This window comes from Ischnura elegans, chromosome 6, assembly GCF_921293095.1.
Source record: "Ischnura elegans chromosome 6, ioIscEleg1.1, whole genome shotgun sequence".
NCBI classification, from domain to species: Eukaryota; Metazoa; Arthropoda; class Insecta; order Odonata; family Coenagrionidae; genus Ischnura; species Ischnura elegans.
In genome coordinates this window covers 65,544,585-65,565,418 of record NC_060251.1, presented here as the reverse complement: position 1 = coordinate 65,565,418, position 20,834 = coordinate 65,544,585, and the positions used below count along the sequence as shown (strand labels likewise).

Genomic DNA, 20,834 nt, shown 5'->3' with positions numbered 1-20,834 from the left:
GTGTCCTGTCGCATAGGATAATGCTTTGTGGAAAGAGTTTCTTCCCGTCTTGGACATATCTTGAAGCCAAATCTATTTCCGCAGCATGTTACGCAGAACCAAAATGAAATTTTTACGCTAAACGTCATCCAGGGAAGAAAACAAATTATACCACCTTAATAATAAAAAATGAGACCCCGCGAAATACCTATAAAATGGCGTGGAATAACGAAATAAAAATCGAAAAAATAAATAAAAGGTGATTGTGCTCTGAAATAACTTTAACGTGACTGTGCTCTGAAATTTTCTTCCTACTTGTGTCACAACTTAAAACGAAGAATTATATCAGATACATTTTGGAGGTGATAAACAAGTAGAGGTCAACGGATCAAATCGAGGAAAACCACCACAGAAAAAAATCACCCTGTCGAGGGGAGATTTTACGCGTCAACAATAGTTTTTGCTTGTTGTGGTCTCAAATAACAGTCCTTGAACCAGAAATTACCGAGAAAAAGCTTAAATTTCCTCATTCTAGTCCAACAAGAAGGACCCTGTAGTCCGTATTGTGTTGAGCTGTAAGTATTAGTTAAAGACGCACAGCGTCGACATCACTAAATGTTTTCTCTCTACGAAGTTATATGAAGTTGCTTTCGTTCTGAGGGCGCTGATGACCAATAGTTGGATCGAAAAAATAAAGGAAAGAAAAATAAAAATTCTGTCTTCGAAAGTACAGTTAGAGTAGTACAGTAGTACAGAAAGTAATATTATAATTTGAGATTTTTATTCTTTATCATAGAAATTTCGATTGAAATTTACTTTAAGTAAAATATAAAACTAAGAATAGCTCTATAAAAATTTCTTTACCAACGTGCTTTTTGGATTCTGAATTCATTCGCTTTTTGAAAAACTGCTTGGGCCTAAACATTTACTTTGGGGAAAGACGTTATAAAACACATATTACCAGAGCAAAATGTCAGCTTGCGTCCCTCAAGAAAATAGGTACTATATTATATGAGAAAATACAAGTTAATCAGGATCTAAGTGAAACAAGAATTTAACGGCATGGATACATCTACATCTACATAATACCCCGCGAGCCGCCTAAAAGGCGTGTGGCAGGAGGTGTTAGGAAACCAGCCGTTTACAACTGAAAAAAAATGAAGTGCTCTAACGAGGTTGGGACTAGCGTTTATTAAAGTCCTTTATGGTTCGGGGGAAAAACGAATTCCCATATCTATCCGTTCGACAAAATATCTCTCGTAATTTATCGCTTCTATCGGAATCTATCGGATAGTAGTAAGTCCTAGAATAAATGGCAACGTTCCCAGAAATAAAAACAATTTAGAGGCTAAGTATCAATTAGTATGTAAAAAATTCGACTTTTAGATAACCTAAAATGACGCAAAAAAATTAGCATGTCTACCGATTAAGAAAAACGAGGGAAAATAAGATACGAGAGGAATTAAAGAAATGAGATAAATACATTGATCCAAATTTTGCAAAAGAATTCCAGTTGGTTCACCCCATCCATCCAACCACATCAACATGATTTTTACCGGACACCAATCGATTTTTAGGCTGTCTCAGAGCCCATTATTTCGGAAGAGGATACTAATTTTTTTCCTACATATGCGTAAATTTTGAATAAAGCTTTGACAATACCAACTCTTAAGTCGGGAGAGCGAGGTAGCCTCGTGGGTAGAACGTTTTTCTACTCGAAGAGTCCCAGATTCGAATCCCGAATGAAGCCTCAAATAAATTCTCCACCAGATAGGTGACCCAAGAAAAAGAGCTGGCCCCCTCTCCCGAATGTGTGGTATTCAACCGCCTCCGACTTTGTCTGCGGTGAGCTCTATCCTCACATATCAAAATCAACCTTCGGGCTAAATCACTGAGTGAATCACTCTTGTATTGATATGGGACCAAAGGAAACGATCCAAATTTAACCTCATAAGGAGCACCTCCTTCGCTAATAGTCGACGGTTTAGGAGGAAAGCGGTCCCTCCAGGTAATACAATGAGCACGAGGATCCTCAAGTCCGCCGCTAGAATCGTTGTCGCTCCGCGGACATTACAATCACATTTCAAAATCGCTACTCGCGGCGCTATCAGTCATTGATATCCAATATTCACGAGGTAATACACGTTAGTAACACGTAACTGCCGGGGCGCAGCTAGGTCCTAAGACTAAGGGGGGTTCTAGGCGCAAAACACTGAGGTGTCTGAGGGTGTGGAATACCCGCCAGGGAAAGCGGGAGGTGAGGGGGCCCTCTCCTAGGAAAAATTTCATATAAATGGTTCAAAATTGTGAGTTTTGCGGCCTTCTGAGAGATATTTTATTAATCTTTACACTATTCTATAAGTAATATTAATCCAATTAAATGAAATAGATTAAACTTAAAAATTTCTCTGAGATCTGGGGGGGGGTTTATCCCCCAAAACCCCCCTCGCTGCGCCACAGCGTAACTGAGCCAATAAATAATAAGACAACTTCCACAACAGTTAATGGCGAAAGTCACACTTAACGAGATCCCGCTGCCCAGAGACGCCGCCGAATGAAATTCGCGCGAAACGGCAACATATATAAAGCTTCGGTCTCCTTCAATGGAGTCTCCTTGACAATGAGCAAAGATTGACGCCGAGTTTCCATCAGGTTCTACCCCTTGTTAATTCTTTTCATTTCAGATAAAAACGAATCTCTCAACGAATTGAAATTGAAGGCTGTGTGCGGAGAAATATATGGCGGTGAAAGCGGAGTGTATTTCAACTCCTTCCGCGAGATTAAACAAACGCTTACTCAGTCATTTCGCCTTCGGGCCAGTGTTTTCCTTTCCGGTATGATGAACGGAGGTCGCGTCGCGAGGAGAGTGAGAAGATTGCGGTCATAGTCTGAGGGTCCCAGTAATTTCGGATTGGCCTGCACTACCTTGATCACCATCCACAAATCACTTTAAGGAGATATAATCGCGACTGCGCGATTTAAAAAATTCACTTATGTGGTTTAAAAAAAGTTTCGATATCAATCGGGTATAGAAGTAAAATTAGGGTACCCAAAATGTGGGTGATTAAGTCACTATACGGGTCTCGTATTTGCTAAGTAGCTCTTTTTACAGCGCATTGAGTCCACAGCAGTGCGTCTTTCATGTAAATAACGCGTTTCCATTTCAATGAAGGCTTTCATTTACTAATAACTGAAATAGTAAAATGTTGAATGATTCAGATATAATTTTTATCACACGATCCTCATGGTATAGCAAACACGACGTCAGTTTTCGTTAAAACAATATACGAGCATTAATCAGCATCTTTCACACGAAACCAGAAGATTTTGCTTGAAAATCTTTTTTTTTTTTGGTCTTTCGTTCGATGGGACACGGTTAGAAGAAATAACTTTGAAATTTGCACGAAAATAATTAAGACTTTGTTTCTCGGACAAAAATTCTATAATGTTAACTAAATGACGAGTTATAATTATTGAGCAATTTAAAAAATAAGTCTGCTTGGTTCATGAAAAACATCCATGTGAATCACCGAATCTCTCAGTAGAATGTGATTAGGAAATGAGAAAGAATCATGAGGAGGATCATGAGATGAGGGTTTGAATTAAGATCCAATTGAACGATGCTTTCACTAATAATTTCCTAAATTTCTGTGGGCACTATGAGTTCACGCCCGGTAATTTTCTACACATTGAAGATGATAGTAATCATTAAACTTTCAAAGTAACAGAATAAGAAAATGTTAAAATCATGAAATCATTTCGGCTATCGTTCATACACTAAAATTTTTCCCCTACAATTCTACGATACGAAGATGATAGTAATCATTAAACTTTCAAAGTAACAGAATAAGAAAATGTTAAAATCATGAAATCATTTCGGCTATCGTTCATACACTAAAATTTTTCCCCTATCATCTGAATCTTCGATCACATAGTTCAATTCAATTTAGTGGTTGGCAAACCTTCTTATTCAGTACTTTTGGGGCATTCATTGACGGTCTTCAGCGTCTTGCCGTATCGCTTCCAATTTTTTTCGAATCCTCGGGACTACCTCCACTCAATACCACCAACAGGTAAATCTTAAGCAGCAAATTTTTGACTCAAAACAGTCCATGTACGCCAGATTATACGTTCTCAAGGTCTATCGGACGAGACAATTAATGCGTCTATTTATAGAGGTAAGAAAAAAACGTCTATCCCTTAAAATATTTCCATTTTTGGTACTTCTCATGCAAACATACGGACATAAATGAGTGCAATACGCTGAAAATTACGCTTACAATTTATAGCACTTTATCCTTATTCAGCGCAAGCCAACACTCAAAATCAGCTAAAACTTACCCTACTGCTGGTTGTTAAGAATGGCAGAGCCAAAAGCAATGTCCAGACCTCCCGTCTCAGAATCATGGCTCACGAATCTGAAAGTACAGAAAATATATTTAGAAAACAAAAATATAATGAATTGCATGCATTTAATAATAATAATAATAATGCATAATAATAACATGCATTTAAATGACTACAAATATAGAGTAAGTAACTGACACTTGGTCATTGGCGGCGGTAAAATACGGACGGAATCTCGAGTACTTTTCAAAATACAACACCTTATTTGTAAATTGTAATTCTCAGGGAAATACGCTAACTCAGAAAATTAACCTGTGAAAGAACTAATTCTTACCACGCTACCGACTCCTCGTAATCCACGGAAAGTTTCACGGGAGCTAAGCAGCAATACTACTTTCTGCGAGCAGGTTTCCAGCCACAATGAAACCTGAACGAAAGAAAAACATGGCGTAATGTCACCGTTATACCCCGTATGGAAATGGATATGCCGTGATCATGGCACCAATATGGAAAATAATTTCACGGCGACCCTCACAAAGTCTATGACCGAGTTCTAGAAACCGTGAATATCATACAATTTACCTGCTTATTACGAGCAAGGAAACTATAATTGCAAAGAGCAGGAGTACACTATCACGAAGAGCGGTATAAAAACTTGGATTATCACATAATCGAAGGCCAGCGTAAGAGGTGACTGCGTAACTGCTACCCAAGAGAGCAGGTATGTGAAGGTTAACGAATGTGCTCAGCTCGAAAGCCTCCAATTCGATATATCATTGAAAAAATTTGCCAACAAGAAATCATCTTTCGATGACCGAGTCGGACATCGAAACGTCGGCAGATCCCGAGAACTCTTCACTAAGTCCATTCGCATGGAAAGCACAAAATCTTTCTTCATCTTAATTAAGGCATTCAAATAACTGACCATACCTAAATAATGGCTATAATAGCATTCAAATGACAGTTTAGAAAATGAGAAAACACCAGAAAGTGCAGAAGTATTGTAGCAAATACAGCGTCGATTGTCGATACAGCTAGATTCGGAAGATTAAAAGGAAAAGTGTAATCTGTTCCGTTTCCGTGTGCTTATTTACAGTTAAAGTTATCGATGATAGAAATATAAAAATCCTTAAGTCTTTCACCGAAAAATCAGTTGAAATTTCTCGTTACTAACTGATCTCGTAAAACTATAAAAATAAGGCGCAAAGCTCCCCTTACCTGAGAGATATCAATTTTTGAAAAACAAAAGCATTCCAGTTTTAAGTGTTAGCCCAAATGAATGAATTCTACATCCAACTTTTTACGTTGTCAATTAGATGAGTTGTGAAAAGTTGCTAAACTTCTCTAAAATAGTTAACATAATCCTAGAAAATACTAAATAATAATACCATTATTATATAATACTCATTTTAAAAATATTTCAGCCAAAAAAATGAAAAACTCAGCAGGCACGAAAAAAGTGGACCGAGTGTTCGGATGGAGCGATAAATAAAATAAAAAATGGTAAGGGAATATGAATTACATATAAAACGAAAGGGATTAGGTCCTATAGATAATTGATGAGGAAAGTTCAACTTGAGGAAGGGGCTATTTAAAACATTTTTCATTCAAACCTACGTTGACCAGTACATAATTTAAATAAAAATATACCATAATATAAAAAATATTTAGTTCGAGATGAAATTCTATCTAAATTTACAAGTAAAAAAACTGTTTCATCATCAGAATGGGAGTAATAAATACGATTTTTTGCTGCTCTTGACTCACCATCTTTCACAAATTCCGCTCCAGATTTCACGCTAACGCGAAAAATATTGTGTATCCAGGAAGCCGCAGACCTACATCCAACAACTGACACCAATGCATAAAACGACCGAAAGGGGGCGATAAGAGTTTCCGAAAGAAAATAAAGAAGTTACGAAAGGAACATCCGTGGAGGACTGAGAAAAGACAAAGCGCGGATTTGAATGTCAACTCTGCAAGGCACTGTTGCGTCATGAAAAAAAGAGGTCGGTCGATGCAGACCAGGGTGACGGAGGAAACACATTCTAGACTAAACGGCCAGATTCTTTCGGTTAATGAGGTCATTCACTGAGACCAAAAGTCACAATTCATCAGAGAACACCGTAAAGTGGAAATGGCAAAATAAGAGTCGACAAAAGGAAAACAATCTTCCCTATTCATTCACTCGCTCGTAAGCGTCGGATTTGAAATCGCAAAAGATGCCGCCCATTATGTATGAGTGGTGAAGACAATTAAGAGCTACCTAGTTCATTTATTTGGTTAGGAAGAACCTGTCAAAATTTAATCACGCAAAAGAGTGAAAACAACAACGAGCCGCACGAGACCCATGTACAGGGCCGAGGAGCAGTGATGGTTCAGAGTTAGTGACGTCATTAACCTATCAGCGAAACGGTTGAGTCTGTACATTTTTCGTCGTGCATAGATTGGGAAGTAGGCAAAATTGAACACGTCGATTCATTGTCAGTCTTTGGCATTTCAGATATACTTCCTCATTCACGAAAAATTTTCATCACCTCTATAAAATCGCCCGAAATAAACACTTATTTAGCGCATATTTTCACCAGACCCAGCTGCATTGAGTTTAAAAGTAGCATTAATCTCCTTAGGACTAGAAATAGTCCATTATGAAACCTATATATCTATTCGTTATCTGTAAAGGAAATCACAATCACACAGATTCCTTCGTAATCCACCGCATTCATCTCGAAACTCTAGGAGAAATATGTGTTCAAGTTTAATAAATAACTAGGAAAGACTGACACAACATCACAACATGACTTACAAGTTAACTAAATCATCATGACTACTAAAAAAAATTTATAGGAAAGCTTAGATGCTGTTTCATTTCTACATCTAAATTATATTAGAGGTAAATCAAAATGGTGAAGCCGCTATTTTGAGCATATTCCTACATCAGTTGTTCCAATTCAACAAAAAATGCACTAGGAGAGAAATTTGCTGCAGAGTAAGACATTGATAATGCCATGGACGTACCCAGCGAGGGGCAGGGGGGGCTGCCCCCCCCCTAGAAGCAAAAATCGCAAATTTCTTTAACCCTTAAGTAGGCGCGTGGGGTCTTTAAAGACCCCATGGGTGTAGCAAACGCAATATTTTATAACAAAAATTGCTTTCGAAGTTGACCTTTTCAGTACCTTCCTAGAACACCTACATACAGCTGATAAATAAAAAACCTCTATTTTTTTAATGGATCAATTTCACGCAAAATAATATTTTTAAGCATTCGGGTCTTTTTAGACCCCACGCGCCTACCAACGTTACAAATGTAGTGTACCAGGGACGCCAGGTGGTGCGTTCGTCTTCCTTGTACGCTACCCTCCTCTCATTTCTAACTTAAGTGCTGGTCATGAGATCCTTACTTAACCTAATAGTGGGTTCAAATTTAATTAAAATGTAAGCAATGTGACGCTACGAAGGCCTGCAACATTGAAGATGGAATGGTTAACTTATATCCAGATCAAGTAGAATCTTGCGGAGTCAGAGGAACACCGCGCGCTCTTTCTCGTGTATTACAATTTATTCATGGAAGATTCAAAAGCGAGGAGGGATAAAATCAAACCGACACATTGTAGAAAATAGGTGCTTTACTTTGAAAGAATCCCCTCACCCCATCATTCCCTCCTAACCAACCGTAGGCTTTTAGATGACCCCCTCCTCCTCTGATTTAGTAAGGTAGTTTATGCTCGTACCCATAACTACTTCCTCTCTTACCGTGAAGAGAACGGTGCTTTGCAGGGGAAACACTTCTTGAGGAAACAAGAAAACTGTGACTGTTGTTGAAGCTTCCTCGGAGTAACTCGGGAACCCGCTGATTTTTCTTCTTCTATCCAGGGTATGTATATGAAGCGCTTGTTCATTTATGGTACTCTTGATTAGATTAAATAATATTGGCAATTTCCACAAAGAAATCTTTACTACGACCGATTTCGAAGTGATACTTCATCATCAGGAAAGATTTATTTGTGGTAAATTGCCAGTATTATTGAATTATTTTATTTCACCACATCACGCCTGAAACGACTCTTTTTTACTCTTGATTAGACTCATTTCTTATTTGTGCTGTTTATTTGTTATCAGTTTCAGGCCGGCATCGAATTCGACACATATCGTAAAAATATTTGAGTTTGCCCTTCGCGGACAAGATGAATGAGCAAGAGGAAGGAGAAAGAAACCGCATCCTTGACCTTCTTCGGGATATCCCCTCCGAGGATGAAAGAGATTCTACTGCTTCGGAGGAAGAGGATCATCTTAGTGAGTCGGAACATGATACGGGGACAAAAGAAAGTGGTGCATCTGATGATGAGGTGTGTAGTGCCAACGACTCTCCCAATAGGTCATCCTCATTAGATTTTGTTGGAAAAGATAAGGTAACGCGTAGGAAAAAGCTTCCACCTTCACGCAGAGTTAGGACCCCACAAGTGAACATTGTGTCTAGTTCGTCGGGACCATTACTGCCGGCAAAAAATGCAAAAACCCCTATCGAATGCTACAGACTATTTTTAGATGATGCTACTGTAAGTATAGTGACCATATGCACAAATATTTACATCTCCCAGATTGCTTTGCTATTCAGTAGAGATCGAGATGCAAAATTGACTGATGAAGAGGAGATGAAGGCTTTCATAGGTCTTCTTATTTTGTCAGGTTCCATTCGTTCTGGACATCAAAATATCCGTGATTTATGGGATAGAGACGGGTTTGGAATCGAAATATTTTATACTACAATGAGTATAAAAAGATTTTTGTTCCTATTGCGTTGCGTCCGCTTTGATGACGTAAAAGACAGACCACAAAGACGTGAGCATGACAAATTCACTGCTTTCCATAATGTTTTTGAAACTTTTACCTCTAACTGTGAAAAATATTACAATTTAGGAGAGCTAACTACAATTGATGAGCAATTGGTTCCATTTCGAGGTAAATGTCCCTTTCGTCAGTTCATCCCAAGCAAGCCGGCAAAATATGGGATTAAAGTTTTTACTTTGACGGATGCCAGATCGATGTACACAAAGACTATGGAAGTTTATCTTGGAACACAACCAGAAGGACCTTTCCGCCTGTCAAATCGGCCATGCGATGTTGTGAAGCGTTTAGCGAAAACAATGGCAGGCACTGGACGAAATATTACAGCTGATAATTGGTTCAGCAGTATTCCCTTGGTACAAGACTTGTTAGAGAAAAGGATAACATACTTAGGTACCATGAGGAAAAACAAGGTTGAAATTCCGCCAGAATTATCTAACGCTAAGCAAAGAGCTGTAGGAACTAGCATTTTTGCCTTTCAGAAACACTTGACACTCTTATCTTACATTCCGAAGAAAAACCGGAACGTTATAATGATTTCTTCTATGCATCATGATGCTTCAATTGACGACAGATCAGGAGAAATGCGTAAGCCTGAAATCATTACTGACTATAATTATACCAAGTCAGGAGTGGACACTGTAGACGAAATGTGTGCGACGTACAGCACTGCGAGACGTTGCAAACGTTGGCCATTAGTTATGTTTTTTATTCTAAATATTGCAGGCATCAACGCGCAAGTAATTTATATGTCCAATAATGCCGAACGTAAGTTGGTTCGGCGGTTATTTCTGAGAGAGGTTGGTCGAGAACTCGTTCATGCACAGATTAGGAAAAGAGCAGCATGCAATTCTGTACCTAGATCTCTTTGTGAGAAAGTTTTGAAACTTTCAGAGTCAACATCTTCGGGGCACAGTGAGTTTGATGTGAAAATAAGAGCTAGGTGCACCATTTGCCCTAGAAATATGGACAAAAAAACAAACCAATTTTGCAGCCGCTGTTCAAAAACTGTGTTTAAAACATATGAAAACTGTATGCCCTCATTGTTTTGATCATTCAAATGAAAATAATAAATGACTAACTTAAAAATTTTCATTGTTTTTGAAATTATTGCTGTAACCCTCCATATTAGTACAGAGTATAAAGTTTTATGTGCAGTATATAATTATATAAAGCCCTTAAAATTGCGATTTGAAAAAATATGTTCTAACAATTAAATAAATAAGAAAAAAATTGTTTACATACAACATAATTCTGAACAATTGATATTTTGATTTGAATACATCTTTAGTATATAATGAACTACTCCCTAGATGTTAAAGTATGATATTCAGAGATAAAAAAGTGATCATAATTCGACATAAACATTGGTATATAATAACAATATAAATTATTTCTTTCAGCAAAAATTATTAAAATAATGTCTTTAGAGAAAAATATGTTGCATTAAAATGTTATGTACCGTTTAAAACGTTTGTAAATGATAAAATACATGAGTTATGTACCCGCACATAGTGAAATAAGCAAATAGAAGAAAAGAGATCATATTAATTAGCTCAACTAATAGGAAATAATTAAAGGTACTTAAGTCGAATTATCCAACATTCAGCATCTATCGTAAAATATAGCAGTGTAAAATAAACAAATTTGGCGAAGTTATAAACAATTCCGCATGGGGTATTAAAAGACCCCACGCGCCCACTTACGTCACAAAGTGAGGTGCGCCTACTTAAGGGTTAAGGAAAATAATATTTTTCGAGCAAATGATTTTAAAAGCTAATAAAGAGCTGTTACAGTTTCCTTAAAATCTTGATTTCATACATTTTTTCCATGCTTAAATCTTACCGACAACTTAAACAATCATGGCTTGCCCCCCCCTCCCCCCTAGTTTTGATCCTGGGTACGCCCTTGGATAAAGCAGCCACAATTTGCGTCTCCCATTTACAAAAACGTCCAGAACTTTTCACCCTAAATATTTATCTCATTTAACGCTAATAACTCGGCAGACAAGAGATAGTCGAGGATGGTAGCTTCAATTCACTTTTCCATCTGGTATATATATATATATATATCGATCATGACCTTCATTCTCGCCAATCAGTCACCTATAGCGGCGCATATGCCGCAGCAAATTACCATGGAGAGCAAGGACATACTAATTTTCATGTGTACGTTCTACGCTGAATACCCATGAAATTCGTATTTAACGGGAGAGAATGGCTTAATAGATTTTTATCAAGGTTCAATCATTATTGGAAATTGAATTTTCCTCGGAAATACATAAATGGATTGTATTTATTCAAATTTTAAGCCATGAAGGTGAGAAAAACGCTTGTGATTATAAAAATTTCTTATTCGTGACTTAGAAAGCAATAGAATTAACATTTTCAATCAAAAAAATTAACAAGTAAATAAATAAATTTGAAATTCTCTAAAAAAGTTTTTCTGTCACTTAAGTATCGTGTTCATTTTTCTAAATATTATTCCAGCCAGTATATTTTATTAAATAATGATTTCTGGGGGAAATGTAGCTGATGAAGTTTTGGACGGTTAGAATAAAAATGCGAAAGTCACCGTGGAAAAAATACACCAAAAATAATACTAGGTCCTCAATTGTATAATAATATTATACATTTTAAAAAATTTAAAACAACGTTTTCTCGCCAATAACAAAATAAGAAAATAAATTTCTCTGTCCATATATGAGTCTCGATATGAATTGTTACTCAAATGGTGACATACTTTATGACAATCATTACAACCAAAACGAAAAACGTTGGGCGCATGAAAGGTTACATTTAATGCATAGGTTACTAACGCCGCTTTGTGAGAGTGGGTCAGGCGACTATAAAGAATGTGAAAATGTCTCTTCACTTGTTATTTGGAAAGGAGGTTTGCGAATTAAATTAGCGATTAAAAGCTATGTTTTCGATGAATAAGAACCATTTTATGCTTTGGTTTATTGCAAAATATGATATTGAATCCGATGTAGAACACCCTCGTCGGGTAGGAGTTTTATTAATCTGTAAATGTTTGTTATTCGGATGTCAACGAGTCATTTTCCATTGGTAGTACGTCAACTGCATAAGAAATATTTTTTAAATCTAGCCAGAATCATGACAGAAAGCATGTCAAATCAAAGCAGAAAGTATGCATTGTCATCAAGATCTGAGCTAGATATAGAGTTTCAATGCTCTAGCTAGTCGATAAGTGTGTTAAAATTGAGTTACAAAATTCCACCGTAACAAACAGACAGACAACCAGACAGACACGAAAGTAAGTTAAGAAAAACGTTGTAAAAATTCCCCCACTCATAAACGGAGGCCATTATGAGAATTTTTCCTGTGCTACTACCTCTGAGGGCGGAACTAGCATGAGATGAAGCGGCCTGAGGTCGATGCGCTCTTAAAAAGTGCGACGACGCCCAGCCCGGAGATTCGGTCGCGAATCACGTTCGCACATCCGCCGCCGGGCGACAACAGTTGCACTTTGCGGTCCGACGCACGCGACGGTCGCGAGCCAGCGGTGGGCATGACGACACGGAATGCAGCGGAGGGGGACGGGCGTGCTCTATGTTTTGAGGTCGTCCGCCGCAGACGGAATCGCCACCTTGAACTACACGGGAGCGGAGTGAAAGTGGGCGGGTTGACCAACGGATACCACCCCTCCCTAACTGATAGGGTGGAGGGGGCGCCTTTAATTCAGAGGAGGCGGCGTTCTGCATGCCGATGATACTTTTCCGTCCGATTCTACTTAACGCGTACCGAATGGCACCGCAAAGATTTTCGTCCGTTCATCTCGAAATGTACCCACTATACGTCGATAAATGCCAAATGACCAATTGGAGGTTAAGTATGGCGAATCGACCCCCAAATGATAATTCAATGAATTCTGACTGAAAAATAGTATGTAAGGAGTTATTGAAATGCCATATATTGTTAGCATGTAAGCTCATTTTCACGGTATTTTAGAAGTTAAGTCCGAATATGTGATATTTTCCCCGTTACCACATTGACGGTCGACGGCATAATTGACGCCATTTATTTGGAGGAGGCGACCAACAGCTAAGGTCAATCAGTCAAATATGATCAATTAAGGTCAAAAAACTATTCTACTGCCGGGATTTGAACCCGGTTCGACTAAGCGGGAAGCCATCACTCCAGCCACCACACTCATCCGCTCCCCCATCGATTAACCGAATTATAGCAGTAATCTGTATTGTAATTTCTGCGATAACACGCGAAAAAATTTACAATGGTTGTATGCCTTCATTTATCATGAATTTTAACCAAGTGAAAGCCGAATCGATCTGCTTCTTAAGGGAAAACATTCACAGCGCAAGAGTTTGAATGAATTAACATTGACGATTTCCAGCTGCAAATGTTATTAGCCAACACATCTCGTATGTGTACATATAACATAAATATGTGCGTATAAAATTTCGCGAGGCTGGTTTTTATTTTTTCTTGGTTTTTATGAAATGTATGTGTGCATCGCAATCTTCGGCAGGCAAAGCATTAGAAGTTACGAGTTGTCCTGAGCATCCCGCAACAGGGCAAACTCTCGTCCAATCGGAGTGCTAGGCTCAAAGTTTCTGTAGGTCAAAAATGGTGCGTTTTCGACCTAAGCATCATTACTAATTTTGGTTCCTGTTGGCATCCGCTATCTACATATAGTACAAATTCCTAGACGCAATTTTTCTCTACCCTACGTAAGGTGCATCGCCGAAAAGAGTGGGCGGGAGCTTAGGGGCAGTTTCAAGTCCGTGACGTCATTTCATCGGCACAGGGGGCGCCTATGTTCCCTTCACTTGGCGCCAGCCCTCGGGAGATGCTTAGAAGGTCGGTGAGCGCGAGGGAAAACGCCCGAAATCCGCGAGCGATAACTATATTCCATGGTCGACAACTTGAGCGAAAAAAAAAAAATAAGGAGGCTATACCCACCGAATGGCGGACAAAATACGTAAAAAACCAGCCTCATCAAAATTCACAAAAACGCTGGCATAATAATTTTTTTACAAAAAAATATCAGGGCACTTCCAAATTCCTGGTTCTCTTTCACACGATGTAGTTTAGGGTGTCCAACCAGACGGGAACACATACTTTAATCAAGTAAAGAGAATGATTTTTAATCGAGAGAAAAACATAATTATCGACTATAGCTTACACTGAAAATGAGTCATTATCAATTATCCTTTTGATATTGACATTCCAGAATAAAGGTCGGTTAATATGTTTTTATGTGGAATCGTATACAGATAATGTATTGCACTAAGGCAACCATTGGGATGACAACGTTTACATTTACCGCCACCTTGTGAAAATACTTCTTTTTCATATTTCTCCAATCGCTGTGACATTTGACCTCGAATCACCTGATTTTCTGTCCGAGTTACACATCTCAATTTTATCATTCGTCAATTCCAATTATCTCCACGTTTCTTAAAATTATTTCGGCCTTTTGCCTTTTTGTTTCGGTTTGTTTTCCGAGTAACCACGAGATAGCACGAATAAAAATAACCATACCCAAGGAAGTAGTACCATGGCGACATTTTTTTCTTCTGTGAGAAAAATTCCAAACATAAGGCAGTTGAATTCGTACACATTGCGACTAATGGAAGTATTCGATCTGTCAACCAAATATTATTTTATTAATAACCGTGCGATGATATAATTCACCCGTGTACATACTCCTGCAGTAATTTTAAAAGAGAAAATCATGGCATATTATTTCCTTTCCATTGCACAACTAAAACTGTCTATTTATAAAGTAATATTGGAACTTACTCATATTGTTGATTCGGATTGAAATATTGTTGATCGGATCAAAAATGTCAGTTTGAAATAATCACCATGTTAACACTTAGGCCAAAGTTAGTAATGGCTCATGAACAATTTTCACTGCGAATGAATAAAATCTAACGTAATCTGACATTCCGTTCGATTTCATGACGAAAATAAATCTCTCATCAATATTTTAAAACAACGCTTCCAGCAATTCTTAATGCTATAGTTGAGCTATGCTATTTAACGGCTAGAACTCTGCGGTCAATATAAATTATATCACAACTATCAGGCCACCCGACGTTGCTCTGTAAAAATAGCAGGATTTTAATGTTTCCTCCATGAGCTTGTCAAGAGATGAGCCGACCCGGTAGGATGTCCAACAGCAACCAATGACGTGCGAAATCAGAAAACGATGCTAAGGACGCAATCAATAGTAGCACTACGGAGTTCGATAGCATGAGGTAAACCTACGTACCAACTTTGGACGAAATACGTCGAGCCGTATGGAAACGAATAGCGGACAGACAAACAGACATCCTCTTTTCTACGTATATATATAGATGTAAATGAAATTGCCAAAATAACTAGCGCATCATTCCAAGTCGCAGGAAATATCTTTTGAACGTAAGGATAAAGGAAAACACGTAACCGAGAGCATTACGCCCACATTGGAGTCTGGATGAAAATTCGCGACCTTCGATTTGCCAGGAAAATCCACCACGGAGGCTGGTTCAGGGCTAAGGTTTTTCCTTGTGCCATCCGAGTAACGCGCCTTGAAAATTAAAAATAACTTGGAATTTTCCTTGGAAAGAGATCGGGGAGTAAACCGGAATGTTTCTTCCAGCAAACAATCGCTCAACGGTTCGCACACGCCACGAAATTCTTTTGAAAAAAATTCAATGTGAGCAATTTTTGCGTAATTCGTTTGACCATGTACTTTGTTTGAGGCCATATATTTTGTTTTAAAAAAATTTACCCATGAAAAACTGTTTGCGCACAAAACTTGCACTAATATAATGACAAAAAATACGCATAGCTTTAAATTCCATTAAAAAATTACATTTTTGAGGTTTTGTCCAGTTTTTTTTCGATTTCTGCCCACAGTGCGGCGCACAGTGGTCCGGATCCGGAAAAAGGCAGACTTAAATTCTTTTTTTCTCCACTTTCTTGAAACTCGCTTTGACTATGTAAGTTGTATAGTAAAATTTCTGGGGTATCATATTTTATGCTTACTTTTTCATAAAAAAATTATCAAGGCAGATATATTGCGTCAATGTAGCAAATTACGTATTTAAGATTTATTTCTGACTTTATAATTATTTTTATATTGGTAAGCTAACTTTGTACCATAATAATATAGACATTATAAATTATTACATAAAATCTAGGTATCAGCCTAAATATAAATTTAGATATCAACCTGCCGAGCCGCGGAGTTTGAGCCGCTAGCGAGGACCAAATTAATCTTTTTTCCCAACTCATCTCTTTGTTCTCACCTTCCTGGAACTTTGAATATACATCGAATAACCATTGAATAACCGTTAACGCCTCGCCCAAGGATATGTGGAAGCCCAATGTTTTGGCCCAATGAAGGCGATTCTAGGATAACGACAGTACAATTTACACCATGGGATTCAGGTCTAATGCAAATTAAGTCATACCAGAGAGAAATATACCCATCACTATCCATGATTTTCGTCGTCACAATCACGGAAATCAATTTATCATTAGTAAAGTATAAATAATACTGACGTTTCAATGGTTGAATGCCTCAATCATCTTATAAATTAAATACAAGTAAAATCAGAAATTAAAGAATACAAAAGCAGGGACAGGCGGGGAGAAAAGATTCCAGTACGTCAACCAATCGCTCGGAGGGTTTGCGGAAAATGTCCGATGAAATATCACATATTTCCCTAACGTTAAGTAGCCTCGCACGACAGAAATGGCTATAGAACATCATAATTTATAATATTATTTTATAAACCTAATCATACAATAAATTAGCAATGAATTTCAGCTTAAGAGTGCCGTTTACGTTTCAATGAAAAAATTTATTATCATACATATTTATAGGAAACATGAAATTTTAAATGGCAATAAATTTCAACTGATACGAAGCTATAGGATGCTTCACTCATATCAAAGAAGCCTGTATAATATAAGAGTTTTTCACTTACTTCGGCTGAAAATTATATCGAGGATTTCAATCAGATTTTACAGCAAAGGTTAAGGTTAACTTGTACTTAACTTGTGAAGGTTAACTTGGGACCTGCAGTTAGGCGGCGCAGACTATGTTTTATTACCTCTCTGCGATCAGCAAATTATCAAGCTATGCACCCTCTTAGAAAATTTAAAATATGAAATAAAGCCATGAAAGACAGATTAGTCAAAAAGAATAGACCTATAGGTTTTAAATTACAGAAAACCGGTAAAAAATTATACGTCAACAAAATAGGCACAGCAGGCATTCCTACTGACGAGTCTCGGGTCAATTTGAAACTAATTACTGTAAAACATCGCTCACATTCCATAAAAAACTTTTGTTTTTTATAATTTTTAAGTTAATCGTGCCATATTCAGGCCACAAACTCGACCGCCCACTTTCAGCCAGCATCACAGAAGGGAAAATATCTCTTTTTCATTCATTTTTAATTTTGAAACATCAAATTTGGCATCTGTTTTTTTCCCTTATAGATGACTTCATATTATTTCGTCACATTCTTCCTTGGTCACGACGAAAAACTGGTAGCAATTCATAACGGCCATATTAAACAGGAGTCAGAACTCTGATAAGAAAAGTTGATGGATATAACGTTAGCATACCATTGGGCGCGTATATTTTGCAGAAGTATACTTTGATATAAATAATAAATAAATGCACAACAGATATAAAGGAATGTGATGCTAATAGGACAACTGCAAATTATCCGTATGAAGTTTCATTGGAAAATAAACGGGTGGGGCTATCCAATAACCGGTAAAAGTTTCCGGTAATCGATTATTCCTGAACGATAACGTGAGATGACCTTCGGTTGTGGCTCACTAACTTGTTCAGATATCGGTCACTGGGTAAAAAAACCGGTGATCAGAAACTGGTGGCCACCAGAAACCGGTAATTGGAAACAGGTGACCATAAGTAACCGGTTATCGTGTTTGGCGGTCTCTGATAACTGATCATCGGGTATCGGTGGGCATTCATAAACGGTAACTTCAAGATGTTAAAAAAAAACTCTTCAATTTCTAGTAATATCTACGACTAAACATTGGTAATAAATTAATTTTGGAATTCAATTGATTCATTAAATTGGCTTTAATGTCTCTGAGACGTCCCATCGGGTTAGGCGCTCTACTGAAAAAGCCATCATCAACCAGCTCTGACTGAGGAAGATGAAAAAGCATTTCTCGAAACGTGGGCAGAAATGGTTAGCCTCACCTGAAGGGAAGTCCGATAGACATGCACAGCCACCATTCACCGGGAAAGAATCAAATCCTTCAATTCATTAATTCAATTGAAATTTTATTTTGACGCAATTTTTCAGGTCGAATTAAATATCGCTGTTTCGCAGTGTCTCAAATGAAGGGGTGAGGAGCCAAGGGGTACAAGTGACGTTTTCTTCTAAACAGAGTTAGGTAAAAGAATTAGGCAAAGAAAACATCACAGATCAACTAGATATTTAGTATTGCATTTGATTTTCCACTCGATGTCAGCACAGAACAAAGACTCACTCGTATCCCTTGGCCAACAAAGTTTATGTATATTTCTTCAATCAATTTCCGTTCCTTACTCCGTTTAGAAGAAAATCACTAGTACCCCTTGGCTTCTCATCTCCTCAAATGTCATAAAGAACGATGACGTCTTTGCAGGGGCTTGATGGAGCGGTCATAATCGACCTGACCGGCAAAGCGACCACAGACGAAAGGATCGTTTACAGCAAGGACTTCAGGGACGACAAACTGTCGTCCTTTTCAAGGTGAAACGGTGAAGTTTTTGGAATGCAACATTCCTACCTAGAGTTTGGTGATACAAGTTGCGTCCGGACGGGGAGGAAAGCGAAAGTGAGCTAGACGTGTTCTCGCGTCCATCAATATTAAAAGCAGTTTCGCAACGACTTTTGAATAAATTTGGTAGCTCGGTTTTTAATGCTCCTACTCACGGAGGCAGTGCCCTTGAGGAATGGGCGGGAGACAGAATTCGAAGACAACTGGCGGTAAATGCTTCCTTCACGGACGATGACACCGATAGGACAAAGGCCCTAGATGAATATCTTCACACAGAACCGTAAAAATTGAGTGTTTTGTTGGCGAGAAGAAGATTAACTGCGACAAATCAGGATTTCCAAAAATTTGTTCCCCAGGTCAAGATGGTCGTTGGGTGCCAATATTTTCACGATTCCTTTGAAAAGTTCTCTTTAACCTTTTGAGGGACACAATCATCAATACTAATTTATTCAAAATTTTATGAGGACAGTTCAACCGGTTTCCGGCATGAAAAAGAAAAGGCATGATACTCAATAAGTTTCGCTATATTTGGCGAGATAAAGAGAAACGGAATAACGAATCGAAGTGTAACTTTTATATACTGTCCACTTCTTACAATTTAACTACCAAGCATTAAGTTGCATGACGTCATCATTAGGTCAACTTAAGATGACGCTATTCGTCCAAATGTGTCGTAGTAGTCTAATGAAATAAAAGGAGTGGACGGCACAAAAAAGGTTTTTTAGTATGCACAGTTCTCAATGTTTTGTCCCGCTATAAACCACCTGGTAGCCTCAAGTAAATAAATAAATAAATACCAAAAGCTGCACAGCATTAATGTAGATAATAGTAGCGAGGAATAGTAGTAGTAGTAGTGACGAAAAATAATGGAGACACTTAGAAAAGAAAAATGGTTTGCTTAATATGGATTTAAAATATGGTTTCTTCAGCACCGAACCACTGCGAAACTGAGAGAGCCAGACATTAAAACTCATACTTCAGTGAAACATCATACACCATCCACTTCGATTCCGGCCTTGATAGTGCCAGGAATATTTACTCGTCATTTCATTGACCGAATTAAACTAAACAATGGGAGTGCTCCCATCAACAAATACGGAGGTTGGATAATACACATTTCTATGGCACGATGGTCTCCGTACAATAAATGTTGATACTCCGCGGTCTAGGTTGCTATATAGTTTAGAAACTTCTAAGAATACCAGCAAATTCATAAGACGAGAAAATTTTATGCAAAGAAAGCGATGACCAAATGAATTAAAATGGGTAAAAAAGTAAGGCATTGTCAGGTAGAATTAACAATCACATACTTGGAAGATTAAAAGAACCTTAAGGCTATCTCCACGAGTCATGTAACTAGTGTGAATATGATCATAATGAAAATCCAAGAATTTTATGATTCTGCTCCATGAGGAACGAATCACCAATTACAGTCATCCTTGTCGCGGAAGCCATCTAAATCCGTTATAAGTATTAGAAAAATCAAACTGATGTAAATAAAAGGACCTTCTTTTATGGATAAATCACAAAATAAACATCACTGCAAGTAACAAGTATTAATAAATAAATTATGTAACTAAAGACACCGTGAACTTCATGATGATAACATATTTTTATTGAGATAATATTTATGATGATTTTTCAATATCCAATGCTAATGTTCCTCATTAAGAATTGCCGAGGAGATTTAGCGATTTACTGAAAAACTTTGCATCATTTTCTATATACTTTTGGGGTATATATTACAAGGATAAAAATTGAACCAAATTTGATCACTCTTCTCAATCTTAGATCTTTAAACCTTGTTTGGGAGGAGGCGCTCATTTTTAATATAAATATAAGGAAAACAGCCGTGGACTTCTGGTGTACACAACT

The 20,834-nt window shown here is 37.7% G+C and overlaps 1 protein-coding gene across 2 annotated transcripts in view; it reads right to left on the bottom strand.

The window, feature by feature from the left end:
* Positions 1 to 20,834, bottom strand: part of LOC124160914 (phospholipase B1, membrane-associated-like) — a 75,848-nt gene that overhangs the window by 18,688 nt on the left and 36,326 nt on the right. For both annotated transcript variants that reach the window (XM_046537030.1, XM_046537031.1), the window contains exon 2: positions 4,321 to 4,397. In XM_046537030.1, coding sequence (XP_046392986.1) covers positions 4,321 to 4,386 — 66 coding nt within the window. In that variant the 5' untranslated portion in view covers positions 4,387 to 4,397. The remainder of the gene's footprint in view (positions 1 to 4,320; positions 4,398 to 20,834) is intronic.